The sequence below is a fragment of the Oncorhynchus gorbuscha genome, linkage group LG11, assembly GCF_021184085.1.
Source record: "Oncorhynchus gorbuscha isolate QuinsamMale2020 ecotype Even-year linkage group LG11, OgorEven_v1.0, whole genome shotgun sequence".
In the NCBI taxonomy this organism is placed as follows: Eukaryota; Metazoa; Chordata; class Actinopteri; order Salmoniformes; family Salmonidae; genus Oncorhynchus; species Oncorhynchus gorbuscha.
The window spans coordinates 30,342,999-30,363,487 of NC_060183.1; the positions used below are offsets into that span (position 1 = coordinate 30,342,999).

General features: G+C 41.1%; 2 protein-coding genes across 3 annotated transcripts in view; one reads left to right on the forward strand and one right to left on the reverse strand.

The window, feature by feature from the left end:
- Positions 1-268: 268 nt before the first annotated feature.
- LOC124048483 (mitochondrial amidoxime-reducing component 1-like) lies at positions 269-19,637 on the reverse strand. Of its 2 annotated transcripts, none has more exons than XM_046369321.1 (2): positions 19,456-19,637; positions 269-1,402 (listed from the first exon to the last, which is right to left on the reverse strand). In XM_046369321.1, exons 1-2 carry the CDS (start codon positions 19,497-19,499, stop codon positions 664-666), a joined length of 783 nt encoding a protein of 260 aa, XP_046225277.1. In that variant the 5' UTR covers positions 19,500-19,637; the 3' UTR covers positions 269-663. The 2 variants fall into 2 exon arrangements, with proteins under 2 accessions (XP_046225277.1, XP_046225276.1); XM_046369320.1 differs by lacking the exon at positions 19,456-19,637 and adding an exon at positions 3,567-4,190.
- The window catches only part of kcnh6b (potassium voltage-gated channel, subfamily H (eag-related), member 6b), a 33,653-nt gene continuing 24,772 nt past the window's right edge, over positions 11,609-20,489 (forward strand). Inside the window, exons 1-2 of the mRNA XM_046369319.1 lie at positions 11,609-12,035; positions 13,186-13,379. Coding sequence (XP_046225275.1) covers positions 11,987-12,035; positions 13,186-13,379 — 243 coding nt within the window. The 5' untranslated portion in view covers positions 11,609-11,986. The remainder of the gene's footprint in view (positions 12,036-13,185; positions 13,380-20,489) is intronic.

Below are 20,489 nucleotides of genomic sequence, written 5' to 3' on the forward strand. Positions count from 1 at the left end.
TGCTCAGAACTCTGAAAGGACTTGGCTACAATGTCACTGCATGAATATGAAGTTATCAAACACACTTTATCTGATACTGTTTGTTTCAGCACTGTTGATATGGTAAATCATCACTTAATAATTTCAGCCTTTCTTGGAACAAATATGACGATAAACTATTTCTGAACAAAATGCATTTGATAGGTGTTAAAGATCAACAAATGTCCGTTTGGTTTTATTGTTTTCCGTGATAAACATTACATCAGGAAGGAAAAGGCGCAACTCTCGCTCGCAATTAAAAATGTGGTACTTTATTTTTCTAAATATTACAAATTGTGACATCTTGGCAGTCAATGGCCTTCATCAGACTCATGATAAATGTTGCAAGTATTTGTGCTCATACAATATAGAACGTAAAACCCATCTATAATGTTCAAAGTGTGCGGAATTTATTTTTCATATTTCTATTAACATTTAATAATCATATCTGATCTGGCAAAAAAGGCTTATTTTAACCTTTACTTTATTTTGTGACAGGAAACACTGTGACCTTTACAAAGGCTGCTCCCAGATATGTGTGTGCTTTTTCCCCACTCCATTGATGTCCTTGTCAAGCCAGACATGACAAGGAATTGTCATGATAGCACAAACAGACTGGAACTGTGGATAAGTCCTCCATCCATCTCAGTGGCTCATCTTGTACACCACATCTCCAACCTGCAGGATCCCAGTCTTGCTGACGGTGTACATCTGTCCAAACAGTGGCGATGTCTTATAGATGTGCTTCTCGGCTTCATCACACAGCCTGTAGTTTTTTAGTGTCTCCAGTGGCTGTTTCCTACTGATGACCCCTGTTTCAGGGTCGACCGTGGTGAAGATGCACCTTCCGCACGCCATCACGCGGTGCATCCGCACATCACCAATCTGGATGTCTTCCCAAGAATCCTCATCAAAGGCTTCGCAACTGCTCACAATGACATTTGGTCGAAAGCGTGCAACTGTGACGTCATTCTCCAGCCTGCTGTTTAGATCCTTCACAGAGGCTTCAGACAGCAACATTATCGGGCCACAATCGGGGTACGCAATCTTTTCCCACTGAGGATAGAGAGACTCTGTCTCTGCTGGCCTCCTGGGCTTCATGTGGGGCTCAAAGTGCACCAAGCGAAAGGTTTTTCCAGCAGCCAGGTAGCTGGTGAGCCAGTGAGACACTTCGTCGCCACAGTCCCTGCCTTGGATGTCACTGCTAAACACCCTGCAGTTGATGATGGGATTGTCAGGCTGCAGAACAGGGAACCTCAGCTGCTTCATGTCGGGTCCATTCAGACACATCTGTCCCCCCTTACTGGTCAACGACACCAGCACCAGGCGAGGCTCTTGCCTTCCCGTCACCATGTGGCCATCCTCAGTGATCACCAGCCAGTGCCTGCATTAAAACAAAGGGGGGCAGCCATTATCACCTCGCTTCAGTCACCTCAGTCAATAGGGGACTTTCTTTTCTATGCACACTCAGATTCATACACGGACAGTCCAGCACACTACATACGCTCACAAATCAAATACACAGCTACTCTATTATATTTCCTGATTGCCTAGTCAACTTTTCCCCCTACCCACATGTAAATACTGTATTAGCTCAATTACCTCGTACCCCTGCACATTGACTCAGTACTAGTACTCCTTGTATATAGTCTTATTGTGTTACTATTTCCTTTTTTATTTAGCAAATATTTGTCTTTTTAATTCTGTAATGTCTACACCTGTTGTATTTGGCGCATGCGACCAATAACATTTTATTTGATTTAACATTCTACAAAACACATGTTATGCAAGAATTCGCTGCTATGCACGAGCTCAGTATGGTATTAAAACTCTAGTTTCATGTCAAGACAACAGCAGTTACCCAACTCCCCCACCACTGTAAAAGATTATTTTGGAAGCTAAAGAGATGCATTTATTAATGTCTACATTTGTTTTTGCCTCATGTATTAAATTACAGACACCTTAATGCATACTCTTAAATTATATTATGGGAGCTAAACATACAAATATATTTTTTAATCTAAAAACGATTTATTTAAAGTATTTTTTTTCAAGTATTAATGTTACTGTCCCCACTACAACAACAACAAATACTTAAATACATACAATTTCTCCTTGAAACATTTAAATTAAATACTATGGAACTACATGTTGTGGGTTCAATTACTCTCACACGGAGCCCATGTAGGCAGGTTTTGCAATGGGTTAAAGTTGTAGCTCAGTTGGTAGAGCATGGCGCTTGTAACGCCAGGGTAGTGGGTTCGATTCCCGGGACCACCCATACGTAGAATGTATGCACACATGACTGTAAGTCGCTTTGGATAAAAGCGTCTGCTAAATGGCCTATATTATTATTATATTGATTCCACTCGTTTTGGAACCGAGCTGCCTCCCGGGCGTGAGCCAGGTGCCCCGTTCAAAACCCATAGCAAAGTCAGCTAAAAACAATGTGAAGTAGGAGCACGTAGAGTAATGAGTAGATGTATGTGTTTTCACATGGAAAAGTGATTGCTTTTAAGCTTTATCAGCCTTCTCAATCAAAACGAGTAAGAAAATTCTAACATTTATTTTATGGAAAAGAGATTGGATTCTGGATGATGCACTATGCAGCCTTGTTGACAAAATGGCACAGATTACTGTTTGATTTGAGAAGGGCGCTCCTCCCCTCTTTTGTCTGATGACGTAACAGGCCTTTTATAAATGTAATTTAACTAGGCAAGTCAGTTAAGAAATAAATCAATCTTATTTACAATGACGGCCTAGCCCGGACGACACTTGGCCAATTGTGTGCTGCCCAATGAGACTCCCAATCACGGCCGGATATGACACAGCCTGGATTTGAACCAGGGACTGTAGTGACACTTCTTGCACTGAGATGCATTGCATTACACCACTGTGCCACCCGGTGCTCTGCGTGTGGCACAGCATAATCGAATCTGCCCATTCTTTCCTATGGAGGACTGCTTTTCTGAGGAATGCCACTATGGCCGACCGTGGCTCACATCTGCCATGGAGGGTTTATATTCATTTATAGTCATCATTGGCTCTCCATAATGCCAGCCAGCCAAACAAAGAGCGTTTCCTTCCTCCCTCCCTCCCTCCCTCCCTCCCAGAGGTCCGCATGGCCCTAAAATCAGCGTCTAGACTGCATTTGCCTTTTAAAATCAGGATTGGAACGATTTTAGTAGCCTATTTTACAGAACAGAACATTCTGCCTCATTGACCTCAATTTAAAAAGTGCAAGGTGCCAATATATTTGACCGGATCTGTACATTGTTAAGTGGTACCTCATCAGAATCACCACCACAACATTTCCATGGCATGTTCTGATCTTTTACTTAAATATACTATTTGTTATTGTTAGGGTTAGGCAACATGCAATAACTTCGAGCAATAAATGTAAGAAAGGATGATGACAACATAAAATACAGTTGCTGTTGACATGGCTTATGTAACGTTTGGGACCAGTACAAGGAGTGCATTAGCGACTTGTAAAAAACATATTGCAATAATATATGAGGAAAAAGTCCGAATAAAATGTTACTAACCGATCTCGAAGTTCACCGTACTTCAACCCGATCGGTTGACATTCTGCAAGGGCCACGGACACAGCTCTACCCGACTTCAGTGGGTGAATGAGTAGCTGTGACACAACTCCCACACGGTTAAGTTTATTAGGCCTTAGTAAAAACTTATATCCAAGACCAAGTGCGACAACAGTAATACCACCACCTACAGCCCAGAGCTGGGCTTTCTTATATATAAATGTAAACGCATTTCTCAACACATCTACTAAGTTCATCTTTACTCTTAGAAGGCGCAACAGATATACATTGAACTTGACAAAAATAACACCTCAGTAAAGGGGGCTGGTCTGTGATGGCGTCGGAGAACGGCAAATTAGGGCATATTGCCGCGTTCAAAACAACTCGGGAACTGGGAAATCGGAAACCTCAGACTTTTGACTTCCGTGCTTTCAAAACAACTGCGAACTCGGAAAAAAAAGAGCTCCAACTGGGAAAAATCGATGTGAAAAGACATCCAACAAGGAATTCCAACTCGAGAACCTGGTTATTTTGAACTCAGCATTAATGCTGTGTTCATGCGCTAGTTGGAACTAGGAAACTCTGATATGTCCGACTTGATAACTGGCAGGGGTTAGTTGAAGTCGGGAAGCTCAAAATAACTTAGGTTGGAGTCATTAAAAACGCGTTTTTCAACCACTCCACAAACTTCTAGTTTTGACAAGTCGGTTAGGACTTCTACTTTGCGCATTACACAACAATTGTTTAGAGACAGATGATTTTACTTATCATTCACTGTATCACAATTCCAGTGAGCCAGAAGTTTACATACACTAAATTGACTGTGCCTTTAAACAGCTTGGAAAATTTCAGAAAATTATGTCATGGCTTTAGAAGCTTCTGATAGGCTAATTGACATAATTTGAGTCAATTGGAGGTGTACCTGTGGATGTATTTCAAGGCCTTCCTTCAAACTCAGTGCCTCTTTGCTTGACATCATGGGAAAATCTTAAAGAAATCAGCCAAGACCCCCAGAAAAAAAATTGTAGACCTCCACAAGTCTGGTTCGTCCTTAGGAGCAATATCCAAACGCCTGAAGGTACCACGTTCATCTGTACAAACAATAGTACGCAAGTATAAACACCATGGGACCACGCAGCTGTCATACCGCTCAGGAAGGAGAAGTGTTCTGTCTCCTCGAGAAGAATGTACTTTGGTGCGAAAAGTGCAAACCAATCCCAGAACAACAGCAAAGGACCTTGTGAAGATGCTGAAGGAAACGGGTACAAAAATATCTATATTCACAGTAAAAACGAGTCCTATATCGACATAACCTGAAAGGCGGCTAAGCAAGGAAGAAGCCACTGCTCCAAAATAGCCATAAAAAAAGCCAGACTAGGGTTTGCAACTGCACATGGGGACAAAGATTGTTCTTTTTGGAGAAATGTCCTCTGGTCTGATGAAACAAAAATAGAACTGTTTGGCCATAATGACCATCATTATGTTTGGAGGATAAATGGGGAGGCTTGCAAGCTGATGAACACCATCCCAACCGTGAAGCACGGGGTGCAGCATCATGTTGTGGGGGTGCTTTGCTGCAGGAGGGACTGGTGCACTTCACAAAATGGATGGCATCATGAGGCAGGAAAATTATATGGATATATTGAAGCAACATCTGAAGACATCAGTCAGGAAGTTAAAGCTTGGTCACAAATGGGTCTTCCAAATGGACAATGACCCCAAGCATACTTCCAAAGTTGTGGCAGAATGGATTAAGGACAACAAAGTCAAGGTATTGGAGTGGCCATCACAAGCCCTGACCTCAATCCTACAGAAAATGTGTGGGCAGAAATGAAAAAGTGTGTTCGAGCAAGGAGGCATACAAACCTGACTCAATTACACCAGCTCTGTCAGAAGGAATGGGCCAAAATACACCCAACTTATTGTGGGAAGCTTGTGGAAGGCTACCTGAACTGTTTGACCCAAGTTAAATAATTGAAAGGCAATGCTACCAATTACTAATTGAGTGTTTGTAAACTTCTGACCCACTGGGAATGTGATGAAATAAATAAAAGCTGAAATAAATCATTCTCTCTACTATTAGGGATTTTTACTAGGATTAAATGTCAGGAATTGTGAAAAACTGAGTTTAAATGTATTTGGCTAAGGTGTATGTAAACTTCCGACTTCAACTGTATATAGGTGCCGCGTTTAACCATTTAGAAAGTCAGACATGTCAGAGTTCCCTAGTTCCCAACTAGTTGATTACATTAAAATGGTGGAAGCCCTCAATGGCACTGCCCATGCTAAGATGGCCTTTTGGCCTAATGTGGCTCATTTCACAGTGGATTCAGAGTCCTGCAATAAGAACTAGGATGCTAATATTTATGTAAACTCTACATAGTTGTGTTCTGTGGGTGTCGAGTAGGCTGATACAAATGAAAAGCTGACAAACTGTAGAATAAGTCAAGAAGTTCCATACAAGACCTCTATACCAGGCCGTGTCAGTGGAAAGCCCCAAGACTCCAGCCACACAATCCATGGACTGTTCTCTCTGCAACCGCATAACAAGCGGTACCAGTGCACCAAGTCTAGAACCAATTGGACCCTGAATCGATTCTACCCCCAAGCCATGACTGCTAAACAAGGCTGCTAAATAGCTAATCAAAAAGTTACCTGGACTATCTGCATTGACCCTTTTTTGAACGAACTCTATTGCACTGACTCTGTACACACACACACTGAACTCTACTACTACCCCCCCCCCACCCCCCACACACACACACATACTTACACTGACACCCAAACACACAGACACCCACACCAGTGGAGGCTGCTGAGGGGTGGGTGGCTCATGATGATGGCTGAAATGGAACCATGTGTATGGTGTGTACAGTGCCTTGCGAAAGTATTCGGCCCCCTTGAACTTTGCGACCTTTTACCACATTTCAGGCTTCAAACATAAGGATATTAAACTGTATTTTTTTGCGAAGAATCAACGACAAGTGGGACACAATCATGAAGTGGAACGACATTTATTAGATATTTCAAACTTTTTTAACAAATCAAAAACGGAAAAATTGGGCGTGCAAAATTATTCAGTACCTTTACTTTCAGTGCAGCAAACTCTCTCCAGAAGTTAAGTGAGGATCTCTGAATGATCCAATGTTGACCTAAATGACTAATGATAAATACAATCCACCTGTGTGTAATCAAGTCTCCGTATAAATGCACCTGCACTGTGATAGTCTCAGAGGTCCGTTAAAAGCGCAGAGAGTATCATGAAGAACAAGGAACACACCAGGCAGGTCCGAGATACTGTTGTGAAGAAGTTTAAAGCCGGATTTGGATACAAAAAGATTTCCCAAGCTTTAAACATCCCAAGGAGCACTGTGCAAGCGATAATATTGAAATGGAAGGAGTATCAGACCACTGCAAATCTACCAAGACCTGGCCGTCCCTCTAAACTTTCAGCTCATACAAGGAGAAGACTGATCAGAGATGCAGCCAAGAGGCCCATGATCACTCTGGATGAACTGCAGAGATCTACAGCTGAGGTGGGAGACTCTGTCCATAGGACAACAATCAGTCGTATATTGCACAAATCTGGCCTTTATGGACGAGTGGCAAGAAGAAAGCCATTTCTTAAAGATATCCATAAAAAGTGTCGTTTAAAGTTTGCCAGAAGCCACCTGGGAGACACACCAAACATGTGGAAGAAGGTGCTCTCGTCAGATGAAACCAAAATTGAACTTTTTGGCAACAATGCAAAACGTTATGTTTGGCGTAAAAGCAACACAGCTCATCACCCTGAACACCATTCCCACTGTCAAACATGGTGGTGGCAGCATCATGGTTTGGGCCTGCTTTTCTTCAGCATGGACAGGGAAGATGGTTAAAATTGATGGGAAGATGGATGGAGCCAAATACAGGACCATTCTGGAAGAAAACCTGATGGAGTCTGCAAAAGACCTGAGACTGGGACGGAGATTTGTCTTCCAACAAGACAATGATCCAAAACATAAAGCAAAATCTACAATGGAATGGTTCAAAAATAAACATATCCAGGTGTTAGAATGGCCAAGTCAAAGTCCAGACCTGAATCCAATCGAGAATCTGTGGAAAGAACTGAAATCTGCTGTTCACAAATGCTCTCATCCACCTCACTGAGCTCGAGCTGTTTTGCAAGGAGGAATGGGAAAACATTTCAGTCTCTCGGTGTGCAAAACTGATAGAGACATACCCCAAGCGACTTACAGCTGTAATCACAGCAAAAGGTGGCGCTACAAAGTATTAACTTAAGGGGGCTGAATAATTTTGCACGCCCAATTTTTCAGTTTTTGATTTGTTAAAAAAGTTTGAAAAATCCAATAAATGTCGTTCCACTTCATGATTGTGTCCCACTTGTTGTTGATTCTTCACAAAAAATACAGTTTTATGTCTTTATGTTTGAAGCCTGAAATGTGGCAAAAGGTCAAAGTTCAAGGGGGCCGAATACTTTCGCAAGGCACTATATATATATATATATATATATATATATACACACACAGTGGGGAGAACAAGTATTTGATACACTGCCAATTTAGCAAGTTTTCCTACTTACAAAGCATGTAGAGGTCTGTCATTTTTATCATAGGTACACTTCAACTGTGAGAGACGGAATCTAAAACAAAAATCCAGAAAGTCACATTGTATGATTTTTAAGTATTTAATTAGCATTTTATTGCATGAATGAGGTAGTTGGTTGGATGGGCTATTTACAGATGGGCTGTGTACAGCTGCAGCGATCGGTAATCTGACAGCCGATGCTTGATGTTAGTGAGGGAGATAAATAATTGAAGTCGGAAGTTTACATACACCTTAGCCAAATACATTTAAACTCAGTTTTTCACAATTCCTGACATATAATCCTAGTAAAGAATTCCCCGTCTTAGGTCAGTTAGGATCACCACTTTATTTTAAGAATATGAAATGTCAGAATAATAGTAGAGAATTATTTATTTCACCTTCTATTTCTTTCATCACATTCCCAGTGGGTCAGATGTTTACATACACTCAATTGGTATTTGGCAGCATTGACTTAAACCATTTAAACGTGGGTAAAACATTTCAGGTAGACTTCCACAAGCTTCCCACAATAAGTTGGATGAATTCTGGCCCATTCCTCCTGACAGAGCTAGTGTAACTGAGTCAGGTTTGTCGGCCTCCTTGCTCGCACACTTTTATTCAGTTCTGTCCACAAATGATCTATAAGATTAAGGTCAGGGCTTGTGATGGCCACTCCGATACCTAGACTTTGTTGTCCATTAAGCCATTGTGCCACAACTTTGGAAGTATGCTTGGGGTCATTGTACATTTGGAAGACCCATTTGCGACCAAGCTTTTTCCTGACTGATGTCTTGAGATGTTGCTTCAATATATCCACATAATATTCCTCCCTCGTGATGCCATCTATTTTGTGAAGTGCACCAGTCCCTCCTGCAGCAAAGCACCCCCACAACATGATGCTGCCACCCCCACAACATGATGCTGCCACCCCCATGCTTCACAGTTGGGATGGTGATCTTCGGCTTGCAGCCTTACCCTTTTCCCTCCAAACATGATGATGGACAATATGGCCAAACAGTTATATTTTGTTTCATCAGACCAGAGGACATTTCTACAAATAGTATGATCTTTGTCCCCATGTGCAGATGCAAACTGCAGTCTGGCTTTTTAATGGCTGTTTTGGAGCAGTGACGTCTTTCTTGCTGAGCGGCCTTTCAGGTGATGTCGATATAGGACTCGTTTTCCTATGGATATAGATACTTTTGTACCTGTTTCCTCAAGCATCTTCACAGTGTCCTTTGCTGTTGTTCTGGGATTGATTTGCACTTCTTGCACCAACGTACATTCATCTCTAGGACACAGAATGCGTCTCCTTCCTGAGCGGTATGACAGCTGCGTGGTCCCATGGTGTTTATACTTGCGTACTATTGTTTGTACAGATGAATGTGGCACCTTCAGCCATTTGGAGGTCTTGGATGATTTCTTTAGCTTTTCCCATGATGTCAAGCAAAGAGGCACTGAGTTTGAAGGTAGGACTTGAAATACATCCACAGGTACACCTCCAATTGACTCAAATGATGTCAATTAGCCTATCAGAAGCTTCTAAAGCCATGACATCATTTTCTGGAATTTTCCAAGCTGTTTAAAGTCACAGTCAACTTAGTGTATGTAAACTTCTGAATTGTGATACAGTGAATGATAAGTAAAATAATCTGTCTGCAAACAATTGTTGGAAAAATTACTTGTGTCCTAACCGACTGGCCAAAACTATAGTTTGTTAACAAGACATTTGTGGAGTGGTTGAAAAACAAGTTTTTAATGACTCCAAACTTTTAAACTTTTGACTTCAACTGTAAGTCTCCAACTTCAGTGACTTTTGCAATCCGTTCAACTCATTGGCAGCAAAAAACTGGAAGGAAAGGCAGCCAAATGAGGTGTTGGCTTTGGGGATGACCAGTGAAATATACCTTCTGGAGCACGTGCTATGGGTAGGTGTTGCTATGGTGATCAGTGAGCTGAGATAAGGTGGGGCATGAATATGGAATATGTAGCGAGGACCAGCCAACGAGAGCAGACAGGTCGCAATGGTGGGTAGTATATGGGGCTTTGGTGACAAAACGGATGGCACTGTGATAGATTGCATTCAATTTGCTGAATAGAGTGTTGGAGGCTATTTTGTAAATGACATCACCGAAGTCAAGGATCAGCAGGATAGTCAGTTTTATGAGGGTATGTTTGGCAGCATGAGTGAAGGAGGCTTTGTTGCGAAATTGGAAGCCGATTCTAGATTTAATTTTGGATTGGAGATGCTTAATATGAGTCTGGAAGGAGAGTTTACAGTCTATCCAGACACCTAGGTATTTGTAGTTTTCCAAATATTCCAAGTCAGAACCGTCCAGAGTAGTGATGCTAGGTGGGCGGGCGGGTGCGGGCAGCGATCAGTTGAAGAGCATGCATTTTGTTTTACTAGCATTTAAGAGCAGTTGGAGGCCACATAAGGAGTGTTGTATGGCACTAAAGATCGTTTGGAGGTTTGTTATCACAGAGTCCAAAAAAGGGCCAGATGTATGCAGAATGGTGTTGTCTGCGTAGAGGTGGATCAAATAATCACCCGCAGCAAGAGCGACATCATTGAAATTTACAGAGAAAATAGTCGGCCTGAGAATTGAACTCTGTGGTACCCCCATAGAGACTGCCAGAGGTCCGGACAACAGGCACTCCAATTTGACACACTGAACTCTGAGAAGCAGTTAGTGAAACAGGCTAGGCAGTCATTAGAGAAACCAAGACTGTTGAGTCTGCCAATAAGAATACAGTGATTGACAGAGTCGAAAGCCTTGGGGTCAGTTACTGCGGGGGGTGCAGAGCTGTGGAAAATGTTAAGTTCCTCGGCATACACATCACGGACAAGCTGAAATAGTCCACCCACACAGACAGCGTGTTGAAGAAGGCGCAACAGCGCCTCATGTAGGATGAGATGCTGCACATACACAAGAAAGTTTTAGTTTTGTCTGAGTTCAATAAGTAGCACACATAATCTCAATTTCTCATTGTGTGTGTGTGCCTTTGTGGTTTTTGTGGTGTGTAAATGATTTTATAACTGCAGGGTCAAAAATAACCCTAAGACAATCTTTGTACCCTGGTGGTGTGCAGCTTTCATGGAAATATGAACAAAGGCGATGTTTCACTTTTTCTAATGTTGGGGTCACTCTAGGAAAAGTCAAATGTGTTTTACGTGCTGTTTTTGAGGTTGAGTTCCCCACACATCACAACATCTTTCGGTGACTGCGTGATACTTACAGCAAAACTGAAAGGGTCCTTTGAATGCAGTGACAGGAATGTCCAATGTAATAACATTGAGCCCATTTCCTGTTGTTATCCGTGATTTGGGATTGATTTTAGTTGTCGGCAGCTCTCTGCTGTAGTCATTGATCAGTTCACTGTGTTAGTGAATGAGGCATAGAGGCATAGCCACGTGTTAACGCTAACCCAGTTCACTGGCCTGTGGGAGTCAGACTCCGGAGGGGATGACCCTAAGAGAGGTTGTCATCTGCACAGTTTAAAGGAGAGCATTCTAATGCATATTATGAGCAAAAAAGGAACCAGAAAACAACTGGCAAACACTTTGACGAAATCTCTTCAAAGTATTTACTCAAATCAATTTTGGCAGACATTTTCTGAGGGAACTGGTTTTATACCGGTAAAGTTTTTGTTGGAGGAGAGGAAGACCAACCGAGGACATTTTCTCAGAGGAGATATATTTTTAAAACTGTCTCTGGCTTATATTTGTGGTGGAACAAGTTGCTGAACCAGTTGCTTGTTGGAACATTCTGTGGAGGACCATCTTAGTGGAACTAGTATCCTGAGGGGATATCCTTTCTGTCTCTCCCAGGGACATGAGGGCGGATTGGGGAGCCCAGGGTGGGGAAGTGCACGTCACCACCAGTAAGTCCTGCAACCTATTCCATATGTAGTACACTTGTTTTACTTGTATAATGTTTTTTTATGGGCAAAAGTAGCATACGTAGGGAATAGGGTGCCATTTCAGACATTCCCTCTGTCAGTGTTAAAATACATTCAAAATCAATTTTGTGCTTGCTCAACAGACCTGTGTTCAAATACTATTTCAAAACTCTCAATTACTTTCACATACATTTTGAAGTATGTATTCAGATATATTTTATTTGACAAGACAAGTAACTCAAATACACTCCCATGCATTTAACTCAGGTATTTCAAAATAGTATTTGAAATAAGTATTTGAACAAACTAGTTGGTTTTGACAAATAACCATTTAAGTAATCAAATAAAAGTATTTGTTTTGGGATGTGTACACAGAAATGATTTGAAATACCAGATATTAAAATACACACATATTTGAACCCAGGTCTTTTGTTCACAACATAATAATAATAAAGTTTCCTTTTTAAAAGCCATTTTTCAAATGTTTGTTATAGTAATGTACATGAATTCTAGTCCTGAAATCAAGTCAAATATAGTCAAACATTTCCTCCCCCTACTAAAATGGAGGTCGGAATTAATTCAAAGGAGTGTTATGGCGCTACAGACAATGTGCCTTTTAAAAGGCTATTTCCCTGACATTCTACAACGTACCTTGAATGATTCCGACCGGAGGCCGTGAAAATAGGTATGTTTGTGTATTCTGGTATGCATCTACATCAACAAGAAAATGGTGTGATGGGGAAACACCCCCCATTACCTCATTTAGCTGCCACAAATTAGGGGAGGGGAGATATGCACCTTAATTTAGGTAATTATATGGATTTTAATAAGCATCACAACACTCCAAACTTGTGGGGATTTTTGAAAAGAGAAGGGGAGCTGAAAGGTTGAATTCTGCAACAATAGTCACTCTTTTATAGCATATTCATAAATTCTAGTCTCTTGAGACAAACTTGGTTCTGGGTCAAGATAAGAAATCACATTTTGGTTCTTCATCAAAATATTAATAAGCAAATGCATACATAACCACATTGGGTCTCATGTCATTGTCTCTTTAACTAAACACGGGTGCCTGTTTTTCTTTGTCTCCTGTCATTGGCCCCGAATTACCTGTCTGGTGGGAACATTGGAGCTCCATCAGACCTCCAGCTTTGCCAGCTGAACTCCACGTCCGACTCGGACCTAATGAAGACTTGGGGAACAGCCAACCGGGCCCCCCCTCCCTTCAAACCTGACATGCTGTCCCCCCCGGCCTCCAGGGTGGAGCTCCTTGCTCCAGCTAAGGTGAAGGAGCGCACACAGAACGTCACAGACAAGGTCACACAGGTAGGGTGGTGTGTGTGTATACATAAGAATAGTATAAAAATGTATACAGTGTATTCACACCCCTTTTCCATATTTTGTGTTACAGCCTGAATTCAAGTTTATTAAATGTTTGTGTCACTGGCCTACACACAATGCCCAATAATGTCAAAGTGGAATTATGTTCATTAAAAAAATGTCAAGCTGAAATGTCTTGATTCAGTAAGTAGTCATCCCCTTTGTTATACGGCAAGCCTAAATAAGTTCAGGGGGAAACATTTGCTTAACAAGTCACATAATAAGTTGCCTGGACTCTCTGTGTGCAAGTAGTGTTTAACATGATTTTTGAATGACTTCCTCCTCTCTGTACCCCACACATACAATTATCTATAAAGTCCCTCAGTTGAGCAGTGAATTTCAAACACAGATTCAACGATAACGACAAGGGAGGTTTTCCAATGCCTCGCAAAGAAGGGCACCTATTGGTAGATGGGTAAAAAAAAAGACATTGAATAGCCCTTTGAGCATTTTGAAGTTAATATTTACACTTTGGATGGTGTATCAATGCACCCAGCCACTGCAAAGATACAGATGTCCTTCCTAACTCAGCTTCCATAGAGGAAGGAAACTGCCCAGGGATTTCACCATGGTGAAATGGTGACTAAGAGAGAACTGAGGATGGATCAACAACATGACCTAAATGCTAACCTAAATGACAGAATGAAAAGAAGGAAGCCTGTAGCGAATACTCCAAAACATGCATCCTGTTTGGCCCTAAAGTAAAACTGCAAAAAGAAAATAACTTCATGTCCTGAATATGAAATGCTATGTTTGTGGTAAATCCAACAGAACACATCACTGAGTACCACTCTTCAAATTTTCAAGCATGGTGGGGGCTGCATCATGTTATGGGTATGCTTGTAATCGGCAAGGACTAGGGAGTTTTTTGGGATAAAAATAAATGTTATAGAGCCAAGCACAGACAAAATCCAATAGAAGAAAACCTGGTATGCCTGGTATGGCATGACAACTGCTCGCTCGGCCTCCGACCGCAAGGCACTACAGAGGGTAGTGCGTACGGCCCAGTACATCACCGGGGCCAAGCTTCCTGCCATCCAGGACCTCTATTCCAGGTGGTGTCAGAGGAAGGAACTAAAAATTGTCAGATTCCAGCCACCCTAGTCATAGACTGCTACAGCATGGCAAGCGGTACCGGAGTGCCAAGTCTCGGTCCAAGAGGCTTCTAAACAGCCATTTTAAACCATTTTCTTAAAACTGCATTGTTGGTTAAGGGCTTGTACATTACCATTCAAAAGTTTGGGTCACTTAGAAATGTCCTTGTTTTTGCAAGAAAAACACATTTTTTGTCTATTAATATAAAATCAAATTTATCAGCAATACAGTGTAGACATTGTTACTGTTGTAAACGACTATTGTAGCCTGTAATCGAACCCTTAAATGCTGATGCTCCAGATACTCAACTAGTCTAAAGAAGTTTTATTGCTTCTTTGATCAGAACAACAGCTTTCAGCTGTGCTAACATAATTGCAAACAGGCTTTCTAATGGTCAATTAGCCTTTTAAAATGATAAACTTGGATTAGCTAACACAACGTGCTATTGGAACACAGGAGCGATGGTTGATGATAATGGGCCTCTGTACGCCTATGTAGATATTCCATAAAAAATCTGCCGTTTCCAGCTACAATAGTCATTTCTAACATTAATGTATACACTGTATTTCTGACCAATTTGATGTTATTTTAATGGACAAAAGCTAATTTTTCTTTCTTTAAAAAACAAGGAAGTTGTGACCCCAGACTTTTAAACGGTAGTGTATATTATATTTAAGCATATTATATTTAAGTATTCCTCAGGATTCAGTCTCGCTGTGTTTGTATATCTCAGATAGCAACATTTGAGTTGGTTTATCAGAGTTTGGTATTGTGAGACAGCGTAAGCACTTGGAATTATTGTCATCATGAACATCTTAATTCCATATGATGTCACACATAGCAGTCAATTCGTCTAGTTAGTCATATCATATTTCATCATATCAATAGTAGGCATCATTTCCACTATAGGAACAGGGGAATCGTGTAGACATGTAGAAACTAGTGTAGAAATGCCATAAATTAGCATAGAAAGGCAAAACAGGGGAAGGTCTCCACCTCTCCACACACACATTTCTAATCAAAGTTACACAACTTGCACAGAGCTGTCTCCGAACGCTCACTGAATTTATATGCTCAATGCGGTGCTTTGTTGGTGTATTGAGATTTGTCCTCTAACCCGTGACTCATACTGACTTGGCACCCTACAGGGAAATCATTGATGCCTGGTATCAGTATTAGGGCACGTGGGCGGCAATGTGGTTGACCCGCTAGTGGAAAAATCACTACAGGGGTTGAATAGATGTTATGTCTCCTGGGTGTGGAGAATGGCTGGCTGCCACTGTCCAATCTATGCCTGCTGGAGCCCCAGGGACAGTATCCTGGTCCAGTGCCATGGTATAATGTGTGTTTGATATCAGTGAAGGACAACAGGGTGTAGTTTTGTACTGTGCATTCTATAATGCATGTATGGGACCCATGGCCATGACTGTTGACCTGTCTGTCAAAAGGTGCTGAGCACATTTAATTGAATCCAATTGAAATGGACATCAACTTAAAGGCTTCATAGAGCATTCATTGTCTTCATGAGCCCTATATACAGTACCAGTCAAAAGTTTGGAGACACCTACTCATTCCAGGGTTTTTATTTATTTATTACTATTTTCTACATTGCAGAATAATAGTGAAGACTTAACTATGAAATAACACATATTGGATCATGTAGTTACCCAAAAAGTGTTAAATCAATATGTTTTATAAAATCTTTAAAGTAATCTTGATGACAGCTTTGCACAGTCTTGGCATTCTCTCAACCAGCTTCATGAGGAATGCTTTTCCAACAGTCTTGAAGGAGTTCCCACATATGCTGAGCACTTGTTGGCTGCTTTTCCTTCACTCTGTGGTCCAAATCATATCAGTTGGGTTGGGTGATTGTGGAGGCCAGGTCATCTGATGCAGCACTGCATCAATCTCCTTCTTGGTCAAATAGCCCTTACACAGCCTGGAGGTGTGTTTTGGGTCATTGTCCTGTTAAAAAACAAATGATAGTCCCAGTAAGCGCAAACCAGATGGTATGGCATATTGCTGCAGAATGCTTTGGTAGCCATGCTGGTTAAGTGTGCCATGAAATCTAAATAAATCACAGACAATGTCACCAGCAAAGCACCATCACAACTCCTCCTCCATGCTTCACAGTGGGAACCAGATGAAGAGATCCTCCGTTCACCTACTCTGCATCTCACAAAGACATGGTGGTTGGAACCAAAAATCTCAGATTTGGACTCATCAGACCAAAGGACAGATTTACACTGGTCTAATGTCCATTGCTTGTGTTTCTTGGCCCAAGCAAGTCTCTTCTTGTTATTGGTGTACTTTAGTGGTGGTTCAGTGAAGTAGTCTCCTCTGAACAGTTGATGTTGAGATGTCTGTTACTTGAACTAAGTGAAGCATTTATTTGGGCTGCAATTTATGAGGCTGGTAACTCTAATGAACTTATCCTCTGCAGCAGAGGTAACTCTGGGTCTTCCTTTCCTGTGGCATCCTCATGATAGCCAGTTTCATCATAGCGCTTGATGGTTTTTGCGACTGCACTCAAATAAACTTTTAAAGTTCTTAAAATGTTCCGTATTGACTGACCTTCATGTCTTAAAGTAAGGATGGACTGTCATTTCCCTTTGTTTATTTGAGCTTTACTTGCCATAATATGGACTTGGTCTTTTAACAAATAGGGCAATGTTCTGTATACCAACCCTACCTTGTCACAACACAACTGATTGGCTCAAATGCATTAATTAAGGAAAGAAATTCCACAAGTTAACTTTTAACAAGGCACACTTGTTCATTTTCATTTGTTTAACACTTCTTTGGTTACTACATGATTCCATGTGTTATTTCATAGATTTGATGTCTTCACTGTTATTCTACAATGTAGGAAATAGTCAAAATAAATAAAAACCCTGGAATGAGTAGGTGTGTCAGCGTTTGACTGGTACTGTATATTGAACAAAAATGTAAAACAATATAAAACAATTTCAAAGTTTTACAGTTCATATAACGGAATCAGTCAATTGAAATAAATGAAATAGGCCCTAATCTATCGATTTTCACATGACTATGAATCAAGACATGCATCTGTTGGTCACAGATACCTTAAAAAACAAGGTAGGGGCTTGGATCAGAAAACCAGTCAGTTTCTTGTATGACCACCATTTGCCTCATGGATTCGCATAGAGTTGATCAGGCTGTTGATTGTGTCCTGTGGAATGTTGTCCTACTCCTCTTCAATGGCTGTGCAAAGTTGCTGGATATTGGTGGGAAATGGAAACACGCTGTCGTACACGTCAATCCAGAGCATCCCAAACATGCTCAATGGGTGACCTGTCTGGTGAGGAAGAAGGCCATAGAAGAACTGGGACATTTTCAGCTTTCAGGAATTGGGTACAGATCCTTGCGACATGGGGCCATGCATTTTCATGCTGAAACATGAGGTGATGGGGCGGATGAATGGCACGACAATGGGCCTCAGTGTTTCGTCAGGGTATCTCTCTGCATTCAAATGTCCTTCCATAAAATGCAATTGTGTTCGTTGTGCGTAGCTTATGCATGCTCATACCATAACCCCACCGCCACCATGGGATACGATGTTCAAAACATTGACATCATCATACGGCACGCCCACACAACACCTTACTTGTAGTCTGAGGTTGTGCCGCCTGTTGGACATACTGCCAAATTCTCTAAAATGACGTTGGAGGTGGCTTATGGTAGAGAAATTAACATTAAATTCTCTGGCAACAGCTCTGGTGAACATTCCTACAGTCAGTATGCCGATTGCACGCTCCCTCAACTTGAGACATCTGTGGCATTGGGTTGTGTGACAACTGCACATTTTAGTGGCCTTTATTGTCCCCAGCACAAGGTGCACATGTGTATTGATCATGTTGTTTAATCAGCTTCTTGATATGCCACACCTGTCAGATAGATGGATTATCTTGGCAAAGTATAAATGCTGACTAACATGGATGCAAACAAATTTGTGCACAAAATTTGAGAGAAATAAGGTTTTTGTGTGTATTGAACATTTCTGGGATCTTTTATTCCAGCTCATGAAACATGGGACCAAAACTTAGCATGTTGCATTTTATATTTTTGTTCAGTGTAGATGCTTCACAAATCATGCATAAACAAGGTCATAGTAGAAGGTGATGTAGCCTAAAATGTCATTACATCTGATGCTTTTCCATATGGGCCAAAAACCTTTTCCCACTCTTTTTATGCTTATTAATGATATCTGAAGCATGTAGACCTTATAAATAATTTATGAAGGCTTCCTTTGTCTCTGGTTTCTTTGCAACCTTTTCCACCTTTTGGTTTCTCTTACTGTGTCCCTCTTTCTTCCTTTCTCTTACGTTCTATTTTTATTCAAATGGGGTCAGTATTAGTGGTGCGCGGGGTCAGCTGCTTTTTCACCTGCAACTGCCCACAATTGCTCATTAAAATCGCTGGGGAAGCAAAGCCAATAAAAAAAGCCATATTGCAACTTTTGTTGTGATATTTGCGTTGTTTACTCTATAACCTATTCATTCATACTCCACTGTGATATACAATAAGGCTGTGACAATAAAAAGACAAATCACACAGTGGCGGAATAAATTCAACTATACATAAGTTTGTTTCATCACAAAACCGGAGAGCAACATCCGGAGAGCAACAACAAAGCAAATATTGCATGTAACAAACAGTTATATAACCTGCAGCATGTTCAAGCAAGTTCATGTTTGACAGTTTACTAAACAACTACTGATTTTAAACCACAGTTATCACAAGTCAGCACAAAGACAATTGGAGTACTGCCTCCGCTATTCCAGGACAATTTCAACTTCAACATTTAAAACATCATCAAATCAACAAGGCTATATATGCTTAGTTTAATACTCTGAAAACAAACTTAAAGATACCAAAAACCTTTTGTTATAAATTGGGGACTCACCCTACTTGTAGACTACTTGAACACCAATGCCATCCTTCTCTCATGTTGGCAAAACAATATATGGCTTTGTACGCTTTGTTTTTGTTTTCATAGGCTAGCAAGAAGCATTTTACCTTGGTAGGCTAACTTCCTCATATGGGCAACAATGAACCAGCTAAATTGGCTAGCTAGTTAACGTGAGCCTCCTAGGCTATGTCGTGTCTTTGGCTATGCCGGATTAAGTGATATAATATAATAATATAATAATATATGCCATTTAGCAGACGCTTTTATCCAAAGCGACTTACAGTCATGTGTGCATACATTCTACGTCCCGGGGATCGAACCCACTACCCTAGCATTACAAGCGCCATGCTCTACCAACTGAGCTACAGAAGGACCTGCTATTCTATAAAATAATTTAACTAGAGAGTCGGGCACCACAAAATAATATTTATGGAGCTGTTATCTTTCGAATAAACTCTTAAAGACCTAGTAATATTTTACATCAATAGCCGTCCATATCAATCGTCACCTTAATTCAGTCTCATCTGAAGTTGTAAATCCTTTTATCTGCAGTTGAATCAGCAATACAAAATTGGGTTGAATGATTTATTTACTAAATACCTAACGAATCACACATACACACAATTAATCATAACTTGATTACAAATTACGTCATGAAGGAAAACGTCCCTAGCGGGCGGAACAGATTTGACAGCTTGTTTCACAAAGGAAAGGGGTCTGGGTTGAGTAAAAGGCGGGAGACCGAGGAACAAAGGGAAAAAGTTGTGCTATCGTAAATACAGTATCTTATGCATTCTAAATTACCGCCCATTTGGAAAAGGAAAATGCAATAAATATTTACTCTGAGCTTCGGTAGGTTGGTGGTAGATGGAAGGCCGGGTTGCCATACCGAGTCCTTTGTCCTTTGAAGAATGTCTCTGGTGGTCATTTGTATACGTTGTAGTAACGTCGTTGTGTGGTAGACGGGATACTCTGTCTGTTCCTTCCTAACCTGCGTTTGCACCTGCGGTTGCTAACACAACGGCTAG

Bases quoted from the DNA above. Each gene is read 5' to 3' on its own strand.
- LOC124048483 (XM_046369320.1), bottom strand. From the start codon at position 3,820: ATGAACTTAGTAGATGTGTTGAGAAATGCGTTTACATTTATATATAAG. The intron at 1,403-3,566 runs GTTAGTAACATT...GTTTTAATGCAG, and splicing joins TACGGTGAACTTCGAGATCG to GCACTGGCTGGTGATCACTG.